This window comes from Agrilus planipennis, unplaced genomic scaffold (genome assembly GCF_000699045.2).
Source record: "Agrilus planipennis isolate EAB-ADULT unplaced genomic scaffold, Apla_2.0 scaffold70, whole genome shotgun sequence".
In the NCBI taxonomy this organism is placed as follows: Eukaryota; Metazoa; Arthropoda; class Insecta; order Coleoptera; family Buprestidae; genus Agrilus; species Agrilus planipennis.
This window is the reverse complement of record NW_020442458.1, coordinates 178316-203642: the sequence shown is the minus strand read 5'-3', so window position 1 is coordinate 203642 and position 25327 is coordinate 178316. Positions and strand designations below refer to the sequence as shown.

The 25327-nt window shown below is 31.9% G+C and overlaps 3 protein-coding genes across 7 annotated transcripts in view; 1 reads left to right on the top strand and 2 right to left on the bottom strand.

Annotated features, from left to right (window-relative positions):
* LOC108735347 (E3 ubiquitin-protein ligase CBL-B) overlaps nt 1-4768 on the bottom strand; it is a 20750-nt gene extending 15982 nt beyond the window's left edge. Inside the window, exons 1-5 of the mRNA XM_018467282.2 lie at nt 4018-4768; nt 3722-3868; nt 3397-3666; nt 1887-2109; nt 1131-1280 (exon numbers count right to left, since the gene is read on the bottom strand). Of these exons, the coding sequence (XP_018322784.1) occupies nt 1131-1280; nt 1887-2109; nt 3397-3666; nt 3722-3868; nt 4018-4559 (1332 nt within the window). The 5' untranslated portion in view covers nt 4560-4768. The remainder of the gene's footprint in view (nt 1-1130; nt 1281-1886; nt 2110-3396; nt 3667-3721; nt 3869-4017) is intronic.
* Nucleotides 4769-4926: 158 nt separating this feature from the next.
* On the top strand, nt 4927-10605 carry LOC112906456 (chromosome-associated kinesin KIF4B-like). Its single transcript, XM_025980613.1, has 12 exons — nt 4927-5299; nt 5360-5551; nt 5607-5766; nt 5837-5996; nt 6058-6263; nt 6463-6617; nt 6681-6952; nt 7030-7116; nt 8187-8267; nt 8325-8819; nt 9867-10058; nt 10407-10605. The coding sequence occupies exons 1-12, from the start codon at nt 5207-5209 to the stop codon at nt 10510-10512; spliced, it is 2199 nt and encodes a 732-aa protein (XP_025836398.1). The 5' UTR covers nt 4927-5206; the 3' UTR covers nt 10513-10605.
* Nucleotides 10606-10828: 223 nt separating this feature from the next.
* LOC108735348 (glutamine--fructose-6-phosphate aminotransferase [isomerizing] 2) overlaps nt 10829-25327 on the bottom strand; it is a 42812-nt gene continuing 28313 nt past the window's right edge. The window contains exons 4-14 of one of the 5 annotated variants that reach the window (XM_018467284.1): nt 21964-22277; nt 20693-20834; nt 18751-18771; nt 16435-16458; nt 14777-14931; nt 14500-14715; nt 14212-14434; nt 13517-13761; nt 13291-13446; nt 13073-13225; nt 10829-11763 (exon numbers count right to left, since the gene is read on the bottom strand). In XM_018467284.1, the coding sequence (XP_018322786.1) occupies nt 11542-11763; nt 13073-13225; nt 13291-13446; nt 13517-13761; nt 14212-14434; nt 14500-14715; nt 14777-14931; nt 16435-16458; nt 18751-18771; nt 20693-20834; nt 21964-22277 (1871 nt within the window). In that variant the 3' untranslated portion in view covers nt 10829-11541. Of the gene's footprint in view, nt 11764-13072; nt 13226-13290; nt 13447-13516; nt 13762-14211; nt 14435-14499; nt 14716-14776; nt 14932-16434; nt 16459-18750; nt 18772-20545; nt 20573-20692; nt 20835-21963; nt 22278-25327 lie in introns of all 5 variants that reach the window. The other 4 variants (XM_018467285.1, XM_018467287.1, XM_018467286.1 and 1 more) reach the window with 4 other exon arrangements.

The following is a 25327-nucleotide window of genomic DNA, read 5'->3' as shown; positions in this document are numbered from 1 at the left end:
AATGTTAAAACTCGCCTCAATACTGTGCTAAGACAAATTAAACTGTTTATAAAACACTCAATGCAAGTGTGAAATACTCTACCCGTGTACCGTAAATATTAAAAATTAATAAAACTAAAAAGAAAAAATAAAAAAAAAATATAACTGCATGCATTAAAAAAAACATAACTTGTTATTTAATACTCAGACTAATTTAAATCATCCTTCGCAAAAATAAATTAAAAAATAGTGCCAGCATGGGGTCGATTTCTATCTTCCCTCGACACACTACGATTCAATACGATTGGAAATTAGAAACCAATCGCCTCTGTTTGGTAAGGATGGAAATTGGCCACACACATGTTTTATCTTATGACCACCTTCGACACAAGATACAAGTGGCTCAGTCCAGTTCTATGATCTTACATTGCTTTACCGAGCAATTCCTCCAATTAAACAGAGTCTAGTCTGCCGCCAGTGGTCATTTAATATAAAGAAATTTAAGAAGAAATGCATTCTATCACAAGTTAACGCAAAATTAGTAAAAAAATAAATACAAATTAAGAAGAGAAAAATATAACATCGACCGAGAAAAGAAATTGGGCCCTCCCATGCGAGTATCCCTACCACTGAGGTATCCATGCTTGTTATAAATCTTTGGACAAATTATGAATGAATGTAACATACCATTGGTGGCAGGATATTTTTCATTAATAAACTGCCACTAGAGCCAGACTAGATACTTCCAATAAAACATATATGTATTCAACAAGTCATCATGGTATGTATCTAAAATGACCATATGACTTAACAAATTCTGTCATGCAAAATGGGCAGGGCAAAGAAGCGGCAGCAAACGAGCAAGAACATGTCAACGTCCTTTATGGCTTGATGATACAAAGACAGGGCCGGCCGCAACGTACAGCAAAAGACAATCAATAAATAAAGCGTGTTTCAAAGATAAAGCGAAAACAGGAGAAGAACGGCGGGGGGGGGGGCTGGATGGCTAAGTAACACGAAAAGCGTATTATTTTTATTGCACGACGAAACGAGCAGGTGAAATGGCGATTTAAGGGCGGAGCGAATGGCGTAAGAATGAAACAACAAAGGGTTTATTTCGTATCAACATTCGTGCAACATTCGGCAGGTACCTCGAGTTCCAGATCGTCATCGTCGTTCTGGGTATGGGGAGCGTTTTTCGGCTTGTTGTGTGACTTCTTCGGATCAAAAGGATCGACCACAATCTGCTCAGTGCCCTTTATTTCTGCTCTGCAGAATGGACAACCTTGACCTTCCGAGTCCTTAAAAAATAGAAATTAAACAGATAACAGTACCCATGTAATAAATAAATCTCGAAAACATAGACTTACAGCTAATTACCCCAACAAAACGATTGCATAAGACGTCTATTTCACTACATTTTTGCAAGCATGACCTAATGTTCGTAATGACCACAGTAACAGTGGCGTTTTCAAAAGTTTTATTGTGGTTTCATATTTCATGTAAAACTAACTAAAAAGTGTCATGTTTTCAAAAATTTTAAATACACACAATAATTACTTTTTGATAAAAGTAATTTTACTTTAATTTTGTTGCAAATTATATACTCAAAAAATATCTTAATAAAAAAAAAGACAATAATTGACGACGCAAATTATCCACAACGGGGAACTGAATAATTTTTTACATATAACTGATATGAAAATTTAAACTAATTTCAGTGAAGATTAGGAGAAAGTTGAAAATAATACTTTTCTTATCAAAATTGATTTTGATGAACAGGAGACAACATTCTTTAATAGCTGAAATTACGCCGGTTTGTTGCTTTTTTAACAGAAAAGTTGTTATTGCAAATATTTATGAATCGTTAAGATAAAAAAAGAACTTAATAAATTCATCATGCTTACTATTTGCCAGGCAGTCAAACAAGGAGTGCATAATAGATGACCGCATGGTTCTATCCGTATATCCTTGTCGTTTTCTGCGCAAATTTTGCACAACTGGAAGGTACTCCCCATTTCGCAGTACAATTCATACTGTTCCTGAGTGACAGCTATATGATCTTCAGGTGTAGGTTGCACAGCCCAAGACAAATCAGGATTCACAGAACGGCCATCAGGATACAAATAACTAGAATAAGAGAATAAAAGTACAAACCGCCACAAAATTAAAACTAAATTTAAAGCAAATTTTATATTACTACAAAAGGAAAAACAGTCTTAAAAAACACAGAACGCGTTTTTACGGAGGCAATTTAAAGTATGTTTATAACTACAAAATGGCCTAAAAATCTTTTAGTTTGTTGCTTAATTAATGATTTAGTATTTTTTAAAAGACCATGATAATATGTGTATTGTCAAGGGTGTCTAATAATAATAATCGCGCTGGCGAGCGGTTAGTTTTGAAGTTCGAAGAAGATTACTAAAAAGCCTATGTTTGGAGAATGGCTTTGTTGTGAAAAATGATCAGTGGGGCTTCGTAAAAAAAAGTTAGGAATATTTGAGATATAGTGTTATGGGCGGATGATAAAAATGGCCCGAATAGAAAACGTCAGAAATGATAAGGTAATAGAAAAAGTAGAACAGAGGGCTCTATAAAAGTAAATAAGGAAAAGGAGAGATAGGATGGCAGGAAACCTTCTTGGACATATTGGAAACAGAAGCAGAATTAATGAGAGACAGAGGAAAATCTCCCATCCTAGAAAATTAGAAGATGGGCTCAGTATAGGTAGAGGGAGGTGAATGTTCAACCAACTAGCAACTTTATAATGATAAAAGAATTAAAATTACAACAAATAACATCACCTTACAAGAGATGGTAAATGATCTTTCAAAACCGAGTTCAGTAATTTACAAATAAGGCAAAATATTTGCCGAACGTAGAAATTACAAATGTTCTCAATTCGCCACTATGATATGTGGTTATAAAAATTATAATGGCAGTATAATTTTAGAAGCACCAGCTTATTCCGTACTTGTATTAGTATCAATTTTCCGCAGGCTTATACGTAAGTATAACACTGTCTTTTTTTTCTATTTATCTACAATATACACATCATTTAACAATTCAAACTATTTATTATATAGCTTATCAACTTGTGGACAATAAGGTGCTCCCATTATCAGAGAATTGCACACGCAAATTACTCGATATATATATATATATGTATTTAGTAATCAAAGTATAGAATAATTTAATAATCTAGAAATATTAGAATCAAAGCTAGAGGAAAAAGTGGAAATTCATAAAAAAAAATGAGAATATTCCTTCAAAATGATTAGTTTTAATGTCCTCCAATCCCTAACATTGATCCTTAGTCTTAATTAGAGTTATACATATAAAAATTGGTGTACTGTTACTTGTACAGATAATTTACTGCATCTTTTGGTAAATGATTAAAACCTTAGTATTACTTACAATCCTTCTCGAAAGCCATCCAGTAGGGCTTGAATTAGTCCTTTATTCTGCGGTATAGTTTGTAGTATTTCACCCTCAGCAGTGACATATCCAATTGCCCATTGGCCCAGCCTAGTACATGACAACCTAAACACGTAACTTCCAGCTTTATTGATGTACTTTTGCAGTCTTGCCTTTACTTCGTCGTATGTTAGAAATGCAACGTAACCTGGATGTGTTACTGCCAAAATTTGCCAATTTCGTAAAAGTGTTGTCCATGGTTGAAACAGCCTAAACAATAATTCCAAAATAAGAAAACCATTAAATAAAAAATAAGTGAGTTTACCTTGTAAAGACATCAAATTCAAAATTGGATATGTAATCATTGCACGTTAAGTCTATTGTTGATTTCAGAGCCATTGCTTCAAGTCCAGAGTTTATAGGATGAACTCTATTAAGTTCTTGACGAAACAATTTCCAAGGAACCAAAGTACTGCAAAGTAAGATGTACATAATAACATATATTTTATTAAAATCATAGGTAAAAATCATATTCGGTAAAATTATTCGATTTAAGAAATAAATAATAAAAAATTACTGACAGTTCTAACTGGGGTGATCCCTTTTCAGTTGCTAACTCACCTGTTTCCAAAATTTGTCCTCCAGAAATCTGCAGCATCAGATTTGGTTATACGAAATTGGTCCCCAGCAAATAAACCATTTGGAAAAAGTGCTTTCAGTTCACTTAACATATGACTAAACACTAAACTAAGCTTCGTTAAATTTCTCCTGTAGTGAGAGTTCTCATCAAACATTTTTTCTTTTCCTTCTTTAAAAAGTTTGATTGCTTGTTTACACTTTCGCATTAAGTTTATAATAAATATGTTAAAAAACTCATTTGAATGCAGAGCATACATTTTATCTTCGTATTTAGAATAAATAAGTCTCAGTCTCTGATAGGTGTCAGGTAGAATGTCTAAAATAAACGGGGGCGAGTTTTTTAAGTTCATTTTTGGATGTTGACACAATTTAACCACTTTATCCATTAATTTCCATGTTTTATCTAAAGTCCGTTTATCCACAGTGTACCGAGGTTGGGTCACTGCTTCAGAAAATGCATCATGTATCCGCGTAAATATTGTGGTGAGATTTTTATGTTGCATAGGACGACTGCGATTAGCCATAGTGTTACGATATAACCACGGCTATTCACTTTCTTTCACACTAACTGCGATTTCACAACTTAATTCTACACTTTACACATCGAAACTTTATTTAATGTACATTTTGATTAGGGAAATGACCGCATTTTTAACAAGTTAGTTTTTTTCAACAAGATTCGAGAGTGATTCGACAATCGAGAGCACAAAACAATTACTGAAATGTCAACGACATTCACCGTTGCCATAAGAACAAAGAAGAAATTACTACATTTTACTACTTACTGAATGCAGGACCATAGCAAATGAATGAACGTTTACGATTAAGAATGAACAAGAGGATCCAACTGTCAAAAGTTACTAGAAAATTCAAATCGGTTTTTTCATTTTTTTAAAAGAATTTCTTGCTAGGCAAATAAGTTTCGGGAAAAATTTAACACAAAAGATATAAAAGTCTGAAGCAACTTTAATTTTAAAGAAAATTAAATTAAAATAATATAACGGGAATATCGGCAACATTGTATGCACAACGCAGTACAAAAACCGTTACAATTGGTACAAAACTGTTTAAATATTGTTTTATACCTTTTCAAATAGTTTGTTAGTGTGGATGTGTATTTCTTTACAATAACAATTCATTTTATTTTAATTCATCTATTTAAAATTAGAAAATGGACGGATTTGTAAATGTAGCAGTTCGAATACGACCTACTTTTAAAAATAATTTTTGTTCAACTATTAAGTTAATAAGCGAAAATCCATGGGTTAGGAAAATTTAAATACAAATTGATAGGTGATATAATATAATGGTTTATTATTTTTAGACATTACAAATAGACGAAAGGTCTCAATATACTGTAGATCGAATTTTCACCGAGGATACGGGACAGTTAGAAATTTATAATGTAATTGTTAGACCTCTTATTGAAAAAGTACGATTGGGCTATAATTCGACAGTATTTGCTTATGGTCAAACAGGTACAGGAAAAACCTATACAATGGGAAGTAATCCTGAAGTAAGTACTACATTTGTTTTTTTTTAATATCAACTACTTTTGTATTTTTTTGTAGGCTTATGAAACTGATGAACCTGGTTTTATATTGTGTTCGATTAGTAATTTTATAGAAAATCTAAGTGATAATACTGAAATTTATATTTCTTTTTTTGAAATTTATAATGAGAAAATTTATGATCTGTTAAGTACAAACAAAAAAATGCTTCCAATTAAAGGTAACTAGATTGTATAATACACCAGTAAACTATGAATGTATCTTGAAAATGGTATGTTTAATTTCTTAAGGAATTCAAGACCTAATGAAAGAAAAGTTAATTGACCTGGCACAGGCTAAGTCTATATTACGAAGAGGCAGTGCTAATCGACATGTGGGTGAAACTAAACAAAACAGTAAAAGCTCCAGATCGCATGCAATCCTCACTATCCATTTTTCATCATGCTACCAGTGTGTATACTTTGTTTACTGCTTCGAATTTCTTGTAAGTTGTATGTATTTGTTGTTTAAGGGATACAAATATTTCTGCAAAACTAAACTTAGTTGATCTGGCTGGTTCAGAAAGTGTTAAGAAAACTGGTAATCAAGGTTATCAATTTCAAGAGGGTGTTAATATTAACAAAGGTCTTCTCTCAATTGGAAGGGTGGTCAATGCTTTAGCTACAAATGTGTCTTTCATACCATACAGGGAATCAAAGATTACAACAATTTTACAAGGTAGTATTGTTGTTTATTTGGTATTAGTACAAAACAATCAAATGGAGTTTTGTGGAGCATTATCACTATCCATATATTGCTTAGTAACATAGGTTGAAAGCAGTTTTATATTAAGGACTAATATTGACTATATAGATACATATATATAAGAAATATTGACTAATTATTTTTTATTTGGAGTAAAGGTACTTTTTTGTAGATTCATTAAATAGAAATAATTATGTGACGCTTATTGCATGCATTAGCCCGAATCCTGATGATATTCGAGAAACAATACAGACTATGGAATTTACACAGGAAACTAAAAAAATTAAACATAGGCCAGAATTTACAAGCTTGTTAAGTACTCAAAAGGTATTTATTATTTATTTACTTAGTATTTTAGGATTTTATAAAAGCTTAACTCATTGGTTCTAGAAAAAAAGCGTTTACAGATCATCAAAAAGACACATTCCTCAAAACATTTTTGAGATTGTCTCAAAGAAACCAAAATTGGTTGATATGGCTTGTTCTCCTATAAAACCACTCAAAAAGAAGTTTATTGCTATTGATGAATTCAACTCATCTATTAGTGTTTTGTCAGAGATTAATTTCAATGTTAGCAAGGCAGATATCAGTCCAATAATTGTAAAACATGTTGAAAAGGAACTTTCAAAATTCAAAGAAAAATCCAGCCAAAGTATAAATAGGTCAGTACATAAATGGGGAATATACTTTGGAAAACATTTTCTTATATCCTCTTATTAAAAATAGTTTAAAATTATAGTGGGGGTGGCGAAGCAGATTTTTCAGCAAATGAGAACATGTTTCAATCAACTATGATTGAAAATAGTAGATGTCCTACGCCAAATGAGTAAGTTATTATTATTTTACATTCAGGTATATGTAACAGATTCTAATCTGTTTAGAAGTGAAGTGACAGCTAGATTCATTAATGTGCGCATATAACAAAAACTACTGGATAAATTTTGATAAACTTTTGAAGTAAAAACTTCTTTAGCTGCGCTGAGCGATTTTTGGTAAGGGAAACCATTATTAATGACTCGCGTTACTGAAATGTTAATGCGCACGCAGCGGTCTCTGTTCACGTATACGCCTATACACTAATGCGTTGTACATACTCGACTGTATGATGTGCACTTTGGACTCTTTTTGAATAGGTAAAATTTAACTAACGTGTCTATACTGTACATTGTTGAAATTAATGTTTTAGATAATTATTTTATCAAAAAATCATGACGATACTCCTTTTAATATCTAACTTTCGTACAAGTATGACAATTCTGGCCTTAACAGTCGAAACCACGTCTTTTATTTTGAAATGATAGCGGCGAGCTATGCGCTGCGCATGTGCGGCAGAGGAACTCTCTAAAGTTAACAAACGTTATTATTGTTGATGCTACAACAGACAATTTATTAATTTTGAGCATGCGTACTCCATGAAAAAGTTATTGCGCATGCGCGAGCACATCGCTTTGAGTGGAAAATCTCAGTAACGACCACGGCCATTGTCTTATAGTAAAGTAGGTGACAGCCGCGCATTATTTTCGCGAGCGACATGTGTAGTTGCGTCTCGAAATAAAGTAAACCATGCTGGTAATGTCTCAGAAATCAGTTATTTTTAGAATAAACTTCACCAAGATGTTATTTCTGGCAAAAACTGTTTTATATTAAAAATTGATGCTTTGCTATTTTTTAATGAACCTGACAATCAGGCCTACTGACTCAGCCTGACTCAACCTAAGGTACAGAGTCGGTAGGTCTGAGGTCATCTTCCTTGAGAATCTGATACTACTCGGTTGCTTGTCGTTGCGACTGTCTGTTTATGAAGATTTCTCCTGTTCCACTTAAAAAAAAACGCCCATAATACTTATACATGTTGTACATATAAACTAATAAAAAATAAAAGTGTTTCATTTGTAGAAATAATAATTCTCAAAAACTGATCATATCTCTTGTGAATTCAATAAAAACATCGGCAGAAATAAAAACACCATCAAACAGGTATTGCTTTTAGTATTTTCCCGTTTTAATGATGCTTACTATTCCCATAAATCTTAGGTTTTCATGGAGGAAGCTGGAAGCTCTTATAGCTCAAACAGTTCGCAACGAAATATTACAATTTACTAATCGTAAACCAATAGCCTGCAATAGTCCCATTCATGTTCATCAGCCAAAAAAAATTGATTTTCAAATGAAAGAAAATGCCAAAGAAAATTTTCCATTTAAAATTCCTGCAGTTCCTAGCGAAACGAAAAGTAACATTAAATATCGGGGAAGTCTTCAAACGAAAACCAAAAAAGACAACGATTTAACGTTTAATACCCCAAGAACCTTAGATAAGTTTGTGGAAGGTGAACTGAATGGTTCTCAGTCAATTTATAACGAATCTTCACGGATTTCGGAAAAAGCAGAAAAAATACCCACAAGAAGAAGTGAAAGAATACTTTCGAAAGCGTTGGCGAATAATGAACGGTCCCTTCGAGTGTTGAATGGTAATAAAGGTTACGGTCCGCTGGAGGAATTTAATATTGTAGAAAAAACGAAAACTAACAAGTATGTAAATCAAATATGTACTGAAAGGACATACTGATACCTATTCACGTCATGATACAATGAATACTTAAGAATATATGATGTGTACAAGTCAAAATTCGTTAAAACCTGCGCGTGACGTCACTGTTACATCTGTATGGCCCGTTTTTAAATGTATATTAGTACGTAGGAAAGAGGCTATTAATACTTGTAGGACTTACACAAAGTATTGTCTCATATTAGACAATACGTTATAGCTTTTATTACCTTTTATCAACATAAACAATAATTAGAATAAAATAAATATGATCAAGAAAGCTTTAAAGTATTATTTTAAATATGATGATATCTTATTTCAAAAAGCGCCTTGTATACTGAAAGAAAACAAAAAGGCGTAATTTTTCAACGAAATCATACATTTAATAATTTATTTTTTCTATTTTTTTATAAATAGCGGTTTTTTAACGATTGAACTGTAACTTTCTAAAAAATACACTAGTTATCTAGAGAGTGAAAAAATTGTTTTAGTTTTTCTAGACATAAAAATGAATAAGGAAATACGAAAAAAAATACTACAAATTGAAAGTTAGTCTCAAATCACCCAAGAAACCTATAATGATATTGCAATTAGGGAAGTTCTGAAAAGTACAAGTAATAAAATTATTTACACAGAAATAGAATACAAAAATTTCGAAATGTTTGAGAAGTAATATGAAAAAAGCCTTTAAACACTATATTTGAAATATACACATACTAGAAGAATAGAATGCTAATATTTGAAACATCTAAAGTTGACAATATGGTTGTTGCACTATGTACATGAATATTTTTATGAATATTATTTATTGAACTAATGTAATAACCACTCAATAAATGTACCAAATGCACTAGAAAGTTAGCCACCTTTAGTTGCGGGCAAGTTGCGCCCTGCTCACAAGTGGCGTCACAGCTGTCGATTTGCCCGCCTGTTCATATCTTAGGTATTTTTTGTATCATGTATATATGTTTATGAACATCCCAGAAAATAATACATCGTCATGTTTTAACAGTTATACTAATAATTTTTAGAAAAAGTAATCGTCAAATTTGTAAAAAGTGCGATAAAATCGATAAAGAAAATTTCTTCAATGACACTGTCAATAGTCCTAAGACTTCCAATAAAAACTATATTCTTCACATATTAAATAATGGTAGCGAAGCTGAACTGCAAAAACTTGCCACAATTGGATCAAAAACAGCAACAAAAATTTACATGTACAGGTATTACATTAATTTTAAATATTAATTTTAAAAAAACCAAATATGGTTATTTTTATTAAGTTTCTAAATTAATCTATTTAATAATTCGAAGGTCTTTCAAGTACACCTAACAGGAGAACAGTTTGCAATAAAAATTAAAAAATATATTTGCTATTCTCCAGAAAAAAAATGTTTTCTGAGAAAGACCATGAGGCAATAAATATCTCATTTTTAGGATACAGATTCTGAAAAGATTGTTACATTTTTATAGTACCTATTTATCTTAAAAATATTAGCGGGACAGCTCATCAGACCCGATTGACTCTCTTTGCCGTCTTATGTTCATTATTTAATAAAATTGCTTTTCAGGAAAATTAATGGACAATTTAATGATATCACCGATATACAAAACACGACCGGTATTTGGCGTGGAAAAGGTTTCTCACGATTTTTGAAAGAAAATTTTATTGAATAAAAACAAAAATGAATACTAAACAACTGTAAATATTTTGTCTGAAGAGTTTTTATTTTCACTGAATAATAGACCAAAGTTCTGCATGCCCAAGGGTCAACTATCGCTTTGAGTGGAAAATCTCAGTAACGACCACGGCCATTGTCTTATAGTAAAGTAGGTGACAGCCGCGCATTATTTTCGCGAGCGACATGTGTAGTTGCGTCTCGAAATAAAGTAAACCATGCTGGTAATGTCTCAGAAATNTAAAAAGTTAAAGTTAACAAATTTAATTATCAAAATATTCTATAACTTTTCTTGATATTTTTTCCTTATCTTATTTTATTTTACCATACAGTACGAATCACAAGAAATCTACAGTTACACATTTTGCATGATACATTATAAAAAATAGATTACGATTATATGAATACTGTAGTCCTAATAAAATAATATAATACAGGCAGTGACGGAATGATAAACAGTTTATGTTTAATTTTTCTGGGTGTCCCACAACTATTTTCCATATTCAATACTAACTGATAAGTCTCTTAGTAATAGCGATTGACACCCTGTTCATTTATTCAACATCCAACTGTACGTGTACGTTTTAAAGAAGAGAATTTTAAGATACATGCTCATTAAAAAAATATTCTTTATAATATAAAATTAAATAAAACAATTTAATATTAAATTTAAAAATATTGCACCGAAATTTTGGTTTAAGTAGATTAAAAAAAAATGGAAGACCAAAAAGGGTTAGTAGTTTTTGGGAGCTTGTTAAATATAACATATTAGGTAAATAGAAAGAGGAGATGTTACGAAGAAAAATGTGTTGTCACTGTAAATCCCGAAAGTAAAAAAAAACACTGCATTTTTAAAAATACATGCTATAAAAAATATATTGCACAAGACTGCAAGAAGATGGTCGACTTTCTTCGCGTCAATTAGAAAAAGTTTTTAATTAAGTAAGTTGAGAACTTTTGTCAGCACAATGTAAGTAGAATCACAAAAAACAAACAAGAGGAGCGGGAAGGGGGATGTGAGATACGTTTATTCCACAGTAACACTCTTGGCCAAGTTTCTCGGACAGTCAACATTGCACTTGCGCAATACTGCAATATGGAAACTGAGCAATTGCATCGGAATCACGGTCAAGATACCTTGCAAACAGTCGACTGTTTTTGGTACCTCGAGGCACTTGTAGGCGAAATTTTTAGTTTCGTTGTCTCCTTTTTCACAAACGATTATCGGCCGACCTTCCCGAGCAGTTACCTATAAGAAAATAATGGTAAAACTAACTAAACGAAAAAAATACGTTTTTACAAAAAAATCGCACAATTGGGTTCCGTCAAATGGGAGGAGCCTAAAAACATGGCGCCGATTAGGAAAAATTTATCGTAGTTCCTATAGTGTACCGTGCAATTTCCAAGTTTTTAAATTATGATAAAATGATAAGTATTGACACAATATGTGATTGGACTGACACAAAGCCTCGGAAAGGAAATTTCGTGGTGAGCGTGTTTTTAATCACAATATAAAATTCGGAAATAACAAATCCGGAAGCTAGCCTTCAAATTCTGTCAAGTTTACTGCCTACTTTTTACAAACTTCGGATTTAAAAAGCGATTCACGTTATATAATTGGTGTGGTGATTCTGGGTGATTTAAGCAATATCATATCAATGACTTGCACGTGCAAAGCCGATTTAAGAGAACGTTGCAAACACATTATTGCAACTTTGTTGTATTGCAGCAGGTAAATAATTTCTCACTTTAGTATGATTCTAGTTTTAAATATTAAGGTTATGGCTGATGGTAAATACTTGCTGAAATATAATCATGTGCATTAAAATGACGTGAACAAATTTTTATTCCGGAATTCACTTCTTTGATACCTACTGCTTTCATCCAAGCTTTTATTAGTTTACTTTTATCTCTAATTTTCCGAATATATTTTTTACATATATAAAACGGTTAGTTTTTATTGGAAAGTAATTAATGTAGGTGAAGAGTGAAGATCTATGTCTGAAGTGCTATTGCAGCTTTTCACTGAACATATTAACTTTTTATTTGATTTAACTTTAGAAGGAAACTTCGTCGACTCCATCATCAAAAAATTTTTTACTTTTTTAACGTGTTTGATTATTTTACAATTTTACAGTTCCTATGTAAATTTTTCCCTCATTCGAGTTATAAATTTTGCCACCAGATGGTGTATGCCCATTTGACGGATCCCATTTTTTCTTTCTAGTTTTCCTGAACGAGAGATTATAGAAAGGGTATTTATTCGCCACCCTTGGGATTTTAGGAATTTAAATAAATACGGTACTAAATGATACGCGATAATAATAACACAGTTAAACCCTTACGTCATCTGAATCAAATGATTCACTATAATGTTAAACAATTATGTATTCACTTTTAACGAATAACGAATGTTGTGGCCTATGTAAGCACTACGTATAAAAAAAAACTTTTTTTTACTTGGGAAGAATCAGAATTTTGAATTTATACTTTCAGTAATAAAATAATCATCAATTCCAAATACTTGTAATAAAAGTGAAGAGAAGAATATTTCTTACCTGTTGTAATGCATTCATACACTTTTTATAAACACCATCACGCATAACAATCATGATCACAGGCATAGTGTCGTCAACTAAGGCCAAAGGACCGTGTTTCAGTTCTCCCGCCATTATTCCTTCGCTATGCATGTAGGTTAATTCTTTCACTTTCTAAGAGGAAAATAAAGTAAAATTAACACTTATAATGCACGTATAATTTTTATTAAACTTTTTACCAAAGCTCCTTCTAAACACGTAGCAAAATTAAAACCACGTCCCATTATTAATAATGACTTTTGTTGATATAAATCTTCAGCAAGCGCCCTGACTTGGGAATCCAGTTTCAGTACTTCCTTGATTTGTTCAGCAAGATTTTTAAGTCCTTCAATAATCTAGAGAATACAATCAATGTTTGTTAATTATTTAAAATACATATAGATGTGAATTAATATTATTCATTACCTCCATTCTCCGCGTTTTCAATGAAATTCGATCTTCGCTCATGACCAAAGCAAACATTACAAGAGAAATGAACTGACTTGTGTAGGCTTTTGTAGAAGCAACACCGATTTCAGGCCCAGCGTTAATATGAACACCACAATGGGATTCTCTACAAATTGAACTTCCCACTGTGTTTGTGATACCAACTATTAAGGCTCCCCTTTGTTTACAATAACGCAAAGCCATGAGTGTATCAGCAGTTTCACCTACATAAAAATACTAATTATTTAAATTTAGATTTCTTTGTTTTATTGGTACATTTTTATGTATCTTGAGATCTTATAACTTTCAGGTAAACTGGGAAGTATATACATACAGCGTTATTCAAATTTAGTGGTTAATTCGATTTTCAGTCAGGGATTTTTTTTTGAACTTCAAATTACTTTAATAAATGTAAAAATAATGTACTTATGTTAAACATTTTTTAAATAACATTTACTGAAGTACTAAACTTCAGTTACAAAAACTTCATTGAAAACAATATTTTATATTAACAAAAAACGCAAAAAACAATAAAATTCAATAGAAATTACACTTCTTTGTTGCAAAATATTTGGATTAATTTCTTAAGTGTCAAGAAGAAACATATACTAATATGATCATCAAATAATATTATTGTTAGTAAACATGGGTATTTATAAATGAAAAGATCATACCTGATTGTGAAATAAAGAAACACACATCGTCCCTAAATACAGGAGTTGTACGGTCCAAGAAATCGCTGGCCAGTTCGACCATAACAGGAAGCTCTGTAAGTTCTTCCAGAAGCTGTCTGGTAGCAATGGCACTATGATAACTGGTTCCGCAACCGATAAGCATCAGTCTTCTGCATCTTTTGATTTCCGGAATGTAGTCCTTAATTCCACCAAGTATTACATTCTATAATGTAAAACAAATTATAACTCAATTGACGATATTCACAAGTTTGTATGATGAATATTTACTCGAGTATCAAAATAAACTCTCCCTCTCATTGTGTTCACTACAGACTCGGGTTGCTCGAAAATTTCTTTTTGCATGTAGTAATCGTAATTTCCTTTCATAATTTCTTCTAATTCCATTTTCAATGTGGTAATTTCCCGAGCATGAGGATCGTCCATATTTCTTCGGAGCCTGTGGATACTGAGGACTCCATTTTTAACTGCAGCCACATCATCGTCCTAAGAAAAGAAACAATAATTTAGAAAATTTTATGGCATTTGGATTGTTGTTGTTGCTCACCTCAAAGTAAATTACGCGATTGGTGTGTTCGATAATAGCTGATGCATCAGAAGCGAAGAAGTACTCGACGGATTTTTCCTCCAAAGGTTGGAATTCGGATGTGGAATCGTTTCTTGGAATAACAGGAAATTCGGGTCTTCCATGTGGTCTGTGTTCTATTGTCGAAGCAATTATTTATTAAATTATTCCCAATGGCCCATCCGGTAAGTTAGAAGTTAATATGGTAAGAAAGCAAAAATGAAAAGTTAACAATATTTTCGTCATTTGAAAATGAAAACGAATTGTATTTCGCATATTATATTAACGAAACATTTTACAAGATTTAAATATTTTTTTCTTCAAATTTACTTTCCTATTCCCAATAAAATTAATTATAGTATTTTCTCACAAAACAAATGAGCAAATTCTTAAAATCAAAACAACAAATCCCCACGATAAGTTCACACTGTATTTGCGATTGACATAAGTGGCGTGAGTAAATATGTACAGGTGGATGTTAATGAGTAAATAACGCCCAATAACGATGTTAGAAAATTAATTAAGTAATATAATAAATATTTACAAAATACTTACTTTTATACCAAGCAATTAAAATTAATATATATGTAAATAAAAATTTTCATTACCTTCACCAGACTACGATTTTTAGTCGACTTTAGATATTTAATGTACTTTTTCATTTTGCAAAATTAAATAAAGCACCCTTGCACTAAGTATGCTTTCTCAAAATTAATTTTAAGCCAAATTTGGTTAAATTACGAGAAAAAAGAAAGAGTTTAAAAAATATTAATGCACAGGGTAGAGGAAACGAATAAAATACTTGAGAGATTGCGTTTACGTATCGATATACCCTGTACGAGTCAATCAAAAATGTAATGTAGAAAATAGCCTAAACTTAAGCTACGCCCACTGGTGTTTCCTACTCGGTTCGTGCGAATTTTGCGAGCTCACAAAACATCCAGGAGCCGGGAGTAGAGCATAGATAAGAAAAAAATAGAAATACGTATCTATATACATATGCTTTGTATATAAAGACAACAGTATAGACAAGCGTAACGGTCTTTTCCGATTCCTCCCAAAAGAATTCCTAGATTTCTATCAAACGCACCTTTTCTTCCTCTTCCCATCGACTTTTATTAAATTTTAACAAAACTGGTAGATAAAACTATAAGAAAACACCACTGGCGGAACCCGATACCGTTGACTATTTGGTCCACACGTAATCTCTCAGTAATGTTACTACTTCTTTTAACTTTGTTTATAATTTTAGTAAGCGTATCACTTACCTAATTAACTTCAGCACCAAAAACTTACTGTACAGCAACATATGTACAACCCAAAATTTTTGCCTTTTAAGAAAATAAAATTGTTCAATGTAGGCGTTACAAATTTTCAAGAATAATAGGCTTGGCAATCGCAAAAGACAAAATTATTTAATTTTATTTTATTTACTTAGGATAAAATTTTGGGTCATTTTGTAATAACTGCTATTAAATGATTTACATGCAAGGGACATTATTATAATGCCACTAATTCGGTCATCAATATGCAAATCATTTAAATTGCAACTTTATAAAAGCAATACATATTTAAAGTTACACCTTTCACCTTTTGTACTGGTAGGTAGGCATTAGGATAAAATAAAAAGATAGGTGTACCTTTATGGTTGTTGTCTGTCTCAGCTGTAGACACCGCCCAAGGAAAAAGACAAAATAATAATTAATAAAAACAAACACATACAGAGGCTAAAACTCGAAAACAAGTAAAATTAAGTGCAAAAATATTGTAGCAGATGATCACACATACCGTTAAAATTAATAACACACGTTTAACACCTTTGATATAAATTCAAAAATTATAGATAATATATACATTTTTTAAATTGCTTTTTAGTGTTTAGGACAAATGCCACACTTGTAAATTTACCTTGCAACGTGTATTCCATTATAGGCTAACTTGTTGGCCTCCAGTTCTGATAATAGGATTAAGCAATTTCACAAAATTATAAATGTTTTGATTCTCTTTTGCAGAAAAAGGACTCAAATTAGAGGCGCAACGTCGGTGCTGTTTTTGTTATAATTACCCCTGATCGGGTCTAATTATTTTATTGCTTTAATTTCAATTTCCTAAAAATATTTAATATGATCTACACCTTTCAATTAGGACGCCTTTTGGACTTATGTAGGTGGCAATTCTTGAATTCTTGTTCTTTTTTAGTGATTTTTATCAAAACAGAAGTTTATTGTTCTTAAAAACTTATTTTTATAATTTTTTTTAAAGCTCCCTTTATTCAGAAGAATAATAGAAAACTATCTCCAGAAAAGACACAAAGGAATCTTGCCTTTAGTCAGCATTCTCAACTTAAAGAGTGCGGGGTGTGTTCGTTTGAATTTATCAACCATATGATATCTTCATTCACAGACGTTAATATTATATTATTTTTACAGTAATTACTGAAGGAATATGATGTTTTTTTTTTAATAACATTGTTAAATGTGTGTAAGGTTCGGTACGGGTGGGATAAGTGGACGGTGGACACAGCGGAAATAAAAGAGTTAGAAACGTTGAAGATGTAGTGTAACAGGCAGATCAAAAAATATTGTGGATAGAAAAAGTTAACAATTGTATACAGTAAGAAATCAAGTTACCTATGTAGCAAATATTTTTTATTTATATGAGATCAACAATCTACATTCCACCTCAATTAGGAGACATCCAAACCTAACCCTGAAGATGCCTTATAATTGAGGCAAAATGTAGGTTGTCGGTTTCATATAAAAAAAATTCAACGTGTACTTATACAACATGCTACTGAAGTAAAACTTCTCCCAACACACAAACATACCGGGATAAGGATTAAGGAATTGGTTTCATGGTATTATTTGTACGCTATGAATTTAAATTTTACACTATACATGCCGGAGTTGCCTGTAGCGAACGTTGCATTGAAGCGCGCTTACGGCTCAAGCGATCCCTACTACGAACTCGACTACGTGGCCGAGTAGAGGGGGGGATATCCGTTGCATGATTTCGTTGCATAGCAACTCGCATGAAACGAACTTACCCTACCGTGCGTAAAGAAGTTTCACTTCAAAAAAAAACCTTTGCCCCATACGTACCTTAATTTCTTACTGTATACAATTGTTAATTTTTTCTGTGCACAATATTTTCATCATCTTCCTGTTATATCACATCTTCAACGTTTCTAACATTTTTATTTCCGCTGTGTCCACCGTCCACGTATCGCACCTGTATCGAACCTTGCTCCAAATGTACACATTTAACAATGTTATTCGAAAAAAGAAAACATCAGAAGAAGTTAAAATTGATGAGGTATTCAAAACCGAAAAGGAGAGATAGGATAATAAAACACTTGCTGGCACATAAAGGGTTCGTTACTAATTGAGGAAGTGGGATTTTTTTTTTTAAAGAAATACGAAGATTGGCTTAGGATAGTATAGAGGGGAAGCGTGTCCAACCAAACTCGGACTGACGTCCCTATTTATCATAAAATTACTTGTAATACTTCAATTATGTATTTTTTAAAGCAAATTGAAAGAGTTCATCTTATTTCGTCACCTACTGCATTGCTCTCGATAAAGCCAATTATAGGTAGTTAAAGTAGGCGTCTTATCATTTGATCGATTAATTGTTTTTATTATTGATAATGAACTGATATCAGAGGCTACTTGTCGCTACTGACTACGTATTCTTATTACGTTATCATTCTGCGAACTTAACTGACACACAATTTATTGGCAGCATTTGTAGACAACAAATAGCAACAAACACAAAAGAAAGCGCAAGAACAATTACTTATTACAAATGCAAAAATTTCTGATAAAATATAAATAAAAGGTAAATGATAAGATCCTGATAAAATGCCTTTGGAAGATGGAGGGCGGTCTTAAGAAAATCTATTTTGCATTTGTAGATCTAATTGCCTTGTAGGTATTAGAAATAAAAAAGTATACCTGGTGTAGCAGGTGTGTCATCTGCAGAAGGAAAGACAGAAACAGGTCCATGCAAAAAGAGGATAAAAACAAATAAGTTTATTAGTGTTACATACACAAATAATGTGAGTGACCGCCGACATAAAATGCAGTTCACACATATCCTCTTGTAGTGCCCTGTGTGGCTTAATTGCGCCTAGTCTACAACTTTTTTTTTCTGCAAAAATTTTCGAAACCATAGCTTTCCCCTTCCCACTCTTCCGAAAGATATAAATTTGCTCGCCTTTATGTTCTATACGTAATCGATTTACAAAGAAAAAATTGTACATTACGTATAGAGGGAAGAAACAGGGTTATTTCAGACTGTGTTCCCGAGGTACGTTTACTATTTTTTGTTATGTTTGTGCGGAAAGCTAGTTATTAAATTGATAGTTGGCGAAAGAAGAGTAAATGATTTAGAGGTTAGAAAGACATTGTCATTGAACAACTGATATCTGCGCATGCCCATAAACTTAAGCGCATGCGCTGAAAAGACTAATTTCATTACCTCCCCACTAAAACACGGCTGAAAAGAGGTCATTTCTTCCCCATTACATAGCAGGCAAACCGAGCTTTCTGCGCTAACATGACAAAAAAACTGTTAATTAATAATTACTCGAAAATCGAAAAATATAAAAAAAAAACAAATGTAACGATTTCTATTCGGCAGACTAGAATATCGAAAATATATTTTGTTGTACAATTTAAAAATTGGGTTTTAGATAATGGTGAAAAGAAAAAGTGGTAAATTAGGCGCAATTAAGCCACATATATATGAGGATATGTACAAATAACGCTTCATATTGGCGGGCAGTCACACTAAAAAGGAAAACGTTTAAATAAATAAGGGTCAAAAATGAATGAATAAAATGGATCATGAAAAAGGTGTAGTCATATATATATGGGATTCCAATGAAGCAAGAAGAAACGAAAAGAATCGGCCAAAAGTACAAATACATAAGTCATGCTGTTAGAGAGCTGACAAGATTGTTAAAAATGGAAATAAGCATTCAAAATTACAAAGAAAAAAGAAAAAAAAAAACAAATGTAATTAGTAACAACTGTTTAAATGTTGTTATATAAGATCATTAATTATTTGCTAACTGATAATAAAATATTATCCTAAACCATTTTAGCGAATCGATTCAGAATTAATTTACAGCTTTCCTACGTGCAAAAATACATTTGATTTACGAAAAAGCAATTAAATTTAATCTTATATTTAGTTTATCACATAGCACTTTTTTGAAGTACCGTGATTATACAGTAAATCGGGAAATGATTGGTAATCTTTTAAATTCCGAACAGAACTCAAATAAAGGATAAGGTAGTAAATTTTTGAACAAGATTAATTATTAATAACAACACAAATAAATACAAAATATTATTTTTACTGATTTACTATAATTTTCATTTTTCGTATTTTACGTAAAATTATAGAATAAAATTAAAGATAATTAGTTAATATTGCTTCTTGCTCTAAAGACTTTTTGGTATAGTTTCCAATTAAACTCGAGCAATATTAAAAATAATTATTTTTTGCCCTGAAGACTACCTCCCCAGCAAACCATTAACCTTAAGTTTGTTATTTTAATAAATGTGTTTATTGAGAAACATTACCAAATTAAATATTTATTCAAAAGTTAAAATCACTTATTGTTAGAAAAATCTCCAATTAAAATTAGATGAAAATATAGCAGAAATTAAAGCTAAAATAATGCTTAATAGTACATGCAAGAGCCTACTTTAAGGAAAGAAAGAACCGATACCACAGTACCTTTATGTAACCACGCCCAGTAAATCTCTGTAAATGCAATTTTAAATATGTTGTACTGATTTATCTATAAGGAAATCTGTACATTTTATAATACAACAAAATAAATAAGAAGAAGTTGATATTAATTACTGATAAAAAATAAATTACCTTTGCCATAAAGAATAGGAATATGGTCAGTAGCCAAATGAGACTTCGTTTTGATTCCAATTAGCAAGGGGGATCCTCTCCTGGTAGCTACACATTCACCGGGGAAATGTTTCGATTTGAAACACAATGCGAAAGCACCCTCCTACAGATCAATAGGTATACTGTTTAAGTTATTAGATTATACATAATTAGCTACTAGTAAATAGAAAACACAATATCATATAACTGGTAGTGTACCGCCATCTACAGGTATTTCATAGTGCTTGACAAGAACCTGCGAAGATTTAGTTGGCAAATACATAGATACCTTCATAAAGCCCTTACCAAAATATATTAAACATTACAATTAGTAGTAAAATAGGTATAGATGGCGACATACTGCCAGTTGCATGATATTCACCAACTTGCTGATATGAAGCAACTTTAGTTTGGGTGGTGATTTATGGAAACCATCTATGGTTTACTGACGAGAACCAATAATTTCGAAATAGTGTTCCAATTTTAGACTGTTTCGATAAATTTCTGACCAAGAAATTAAAATTATTAAATATTAAAATTTATAATAAGAACTATGAAGGAGCCAATACCCACTGTTACCAGCTTACAGTAGAAACATTTTGCCTATCTTAATTACACCACTGATAAAAAAAGCTAAAGCTTTGGTATATAAATGTAAACAACAACTACACCTTTTGCTTTTAAGTTGTAATATCACAACAATCTAATAAAGATAAACCTAAAAAGTTGTTCGTATTGATGTTCTATTTATTTCATATTTCCATAACAAATAAAACAAGTCAACAAGTCTTATTATATCAGTTAAACGTCCTTCACTAATAAGCTTTCTCTTTCTCAATTTTAATATTGTAAAAACAAACAAATCTTTCACGTCGTTGGTGAAGCAAACCCAGTGCAATGATTGATATTTTTTTTAATTTTTATTTCAAAAAAAATGTTTAAATTTTATCGATTTTATTTCTCTATTTTTGTTTGTCATGTATTAATAAAAAATATACCATGTTCATAACTACAGCCTCCATTATTTTAATTGACATAGGTACCTAACTGTATTGATTTTTTTTTCCAACCAAACCGAAAGTATTACTTAAATATTGCAATATTACTTAAAAACTTAAGAGATACTAAATTTTCAAAAAGTGGATGTACGAATTCAAAAAATATCACCAAAGCAAACTGTACATTCTTGTCATTTAAATTCATTAATTGAAATAGGCCTACATTTATATATTATACAGTAATTGCTAGCTTACCAACTGTTGGACCACATGCTCAACCAATTCTCGGAATGAATAATTTGGATGAAGGTTGTACAAATGATGAATAAGTTTAGCAATAACTTCGGTATCAGTTTCGCTTTCAAATCGGTATCCTTTCTTTTCTAGGAAAGTCTTAACTTCTTTGTAGTTAGTTATGATGCCATTATGAACAACCACAAAGGAATGGTGAACATCGGAACGTTGGGGGTGAGAATTGACCTCATTCGGAATACCATGGGTAGCCCAACGGGTGTGCGCTATACCACAATGGTTGTCATTTTCATTTTCCACATGTAGTTCACTTGATCCTGATAATAACAAGGATAAATAAAATTAAAAACGTTTCTAATGTTTATTTTGTTTATATTTATCAAAATGGTCTGTTACAAAACATTGGATTCTGCATCTTAGATTTTAAATTCAATTATACATTTCGTTTATTTTATATAAAATTTTAAATGAGTGAGAGTTCATTGGAGCAAAGACCAAACAAGGGGCCAAATATACATAAATTCAGATAGAAGAACATCTTCTTCACATATATTCTGAATAGTATCGAATTTTATTTCTAGCGCAAAATAACAGTAAAACGAAAATACTGGTATGCAAGGGAAGGAAAAGTAGGGAAAGAGCGAATATAAAGATAGGAGACGAAAAATTAGAAGAAGTGGCCGATTTTAGGTATCTAGGAAGTCAGATAAGTCAGGATGGAAGGAGTAGTAGGGATATAAAGCAGATGATAACGCATGGTCGAGTCGCCTTCAATAAAAAGAAGTCACTTCTATGCTCGCGAACGGTTAATTTAGAAATTCTAAAAAGGTTGTTAAAGACGTATATGTTTGGAGCACGGTGCTGTAAGGATGCGAAACATGGACAGTGGGTGCGGCGGAAAAGAAAAGGTTAGAAGCGTTCGAAATGTGGTGTGCTGAGGATACCGTGGATAGAGAAGGTTAGAAATGAAGAGGTATTAGAAAGAGTAAGAGAACAGAGGACTCTATGGAAGTCAATAAGAAATAGGCGAGATAGGTTGGTAGGACACCTTCTCAGGCATGAAGGTCTAGTCAGAGACATAGATGAGTTAGTAAGAGTAGAGGTAGACCTAGATTAGATTACTGTTCGCAAATAGTTAAGGATATGGTAGTGGCTTTTTCCAGGGATGTAGATTGGTCATGTGTTGTATGTGCTGATAGTGACAATATATTTATACCTATAACTCTTCAATTAATAATATAGGGTCATACAAAGGTTATTGATAACATTAGAAAATGCTCTAAAAAGAAACAACAATTTGATATAGCTTTATATATTTATTGTAAAACAAAACATAATTTTGAAAGAACATATTTATTTTGTGAGTAATACTATGCAGAAAATAGGTGAAGAGGCACTTCACCTACTTCACCTGATTAGCTGCAATTGATATCATTATGCTACTGCAAAATTAATCTGTACCTATTCAGTAACGGATACCTCCGCATTTTTACTTTATGTTATTCCAGAAAAATATTAAGTGCTCTTATTCAATACACTTCTGGCATGAAGTACTTTCCAGTAAATTAAATTAACAATTGGTGCACAATTGCTAATAACGTCATTGTGAATTCCAATAACACCCAAACAATAAAATCTTAACAAAGCAATTACTACTTAGTGGATAATAGTTTTAAGTGGTTCGATAGTAATAACTACATAATATGTTCCACGATATAACAACTTGTTATTTGTTATTTATTATAATATACTTAGAAACAAATGAATTTTGTAAAATTCAATAATTTATTATTAGGTGACAAGATAAAATAATAAATCAAAATAGAAAATAGCATATTAATCACTCCATTTTTTTTAATGATAAAAAAGATATTAAAAATGATTACCTGATAGGTATACTGTTTAAGTTATTAGATTATACATAATTAGCTACTAGTAAATAGAAAACACAATATCATATAACTGGTAGTGTACCGCCATCTACAGGTATTTCATAGTGCTTGACAAGAACCTGCGAAGATTTAGTTGGCAAATACATAGATACCTTCATAAAGCCCTTACCAAAATATATTAAACATTACAATTAGTAGTAAAATAGGTATAGATGGCGACATACTGCCAGTTGCATGATATTCACCAACTTGCTGATATGAAGCAACTTTAGTTTGGGTGGTGATTTATGGAAACCATCTATGGTTTACTGACGAGAACCAATAANATAGTTAAGGATGTGGGCTGTTCTAGTTTTAGGGAAATGCGAAGTTTAGCTCAGGATAGGAAAGAGTGGAGGTACGTGTCCATCCAGTCTTAGGACTGACGACCTTATAATGATGAAAAAATTAAATCAGTGATTGATTGATTATTATAATAGATATAAGATATAACATTTCACGAATTGCATCATGAAACGCTAGTGGGAACCTTAGAACCTTGAGGCAAGAAGGAAAGTTATTAATTAACTATTAAAACTGATAGGTTAGAATTTAGGCATACATGAAATTCATTCGCCAGAATTCGAAATAATGCATGTAGGATGGTAGAAGTCATAATGCGTAAGAAAGTAATACAGAGTGCAGAAAGTTACTTAAAGAATAGCGACCTTCGTAGTCGTTGTTAGATTCCGAACTTTGTGACCAATCAAACATTGACTAGGATTCACGTTCTTCCGCTTTGTGCATTATTTCGTCCAATTGGAAGGTTGGCTAGGTTTTTATTTGATCGGGATATCTATTAGGTGAGCGCCCTCTTTGTTTTTTTCGTCAAATTTCGTGAGGAGTACCAATCACTTCTAACAAGATGACCGAAGAAGTTTAAAATTTGTATTAATGTTAATAGTGTATTACGTATTAGTAATCGTAAGTTCTTTTAACATAGATGAATTAGTTTTTCTTGCTGTCTATGGTATTTTCATCATTCTGCGATAGCACTTTATCTCCAAGGCTTTTATGCGTCTGTGAAAGGCTGCATTTATAACTTAGGATTCAGAAGCATATGCTGCCTTGGGGAAAATATGAGTACTTGGAGTATACGTGTCTTTTGGCTCTTTACAGCTATGATAGTCTTTCTACGATATATTCTAGTTGGAGATGAGAAAGCGCTTTTACCCTGCTTTCACACAGACGGTTTTTTGCCGTGGCCGTCCACGGCAACCGTACCGTGTATAATAGTAATACGAGGGTGGATTGATAAGTTTCCGGCCTGACCAAGAAAAACAAGGTTTTTAAATTTTTTTTTTTTTTATTTCTCAACATAATCTCCTCCAAGGCTGATACATTTCTCATAGCGGTGTTCCAGTCTATTAATGCCATCTCTATAGACTGATTCGTCAAGCTCCTCAAAATAACCATTTACAGCTTCGATTACTTCT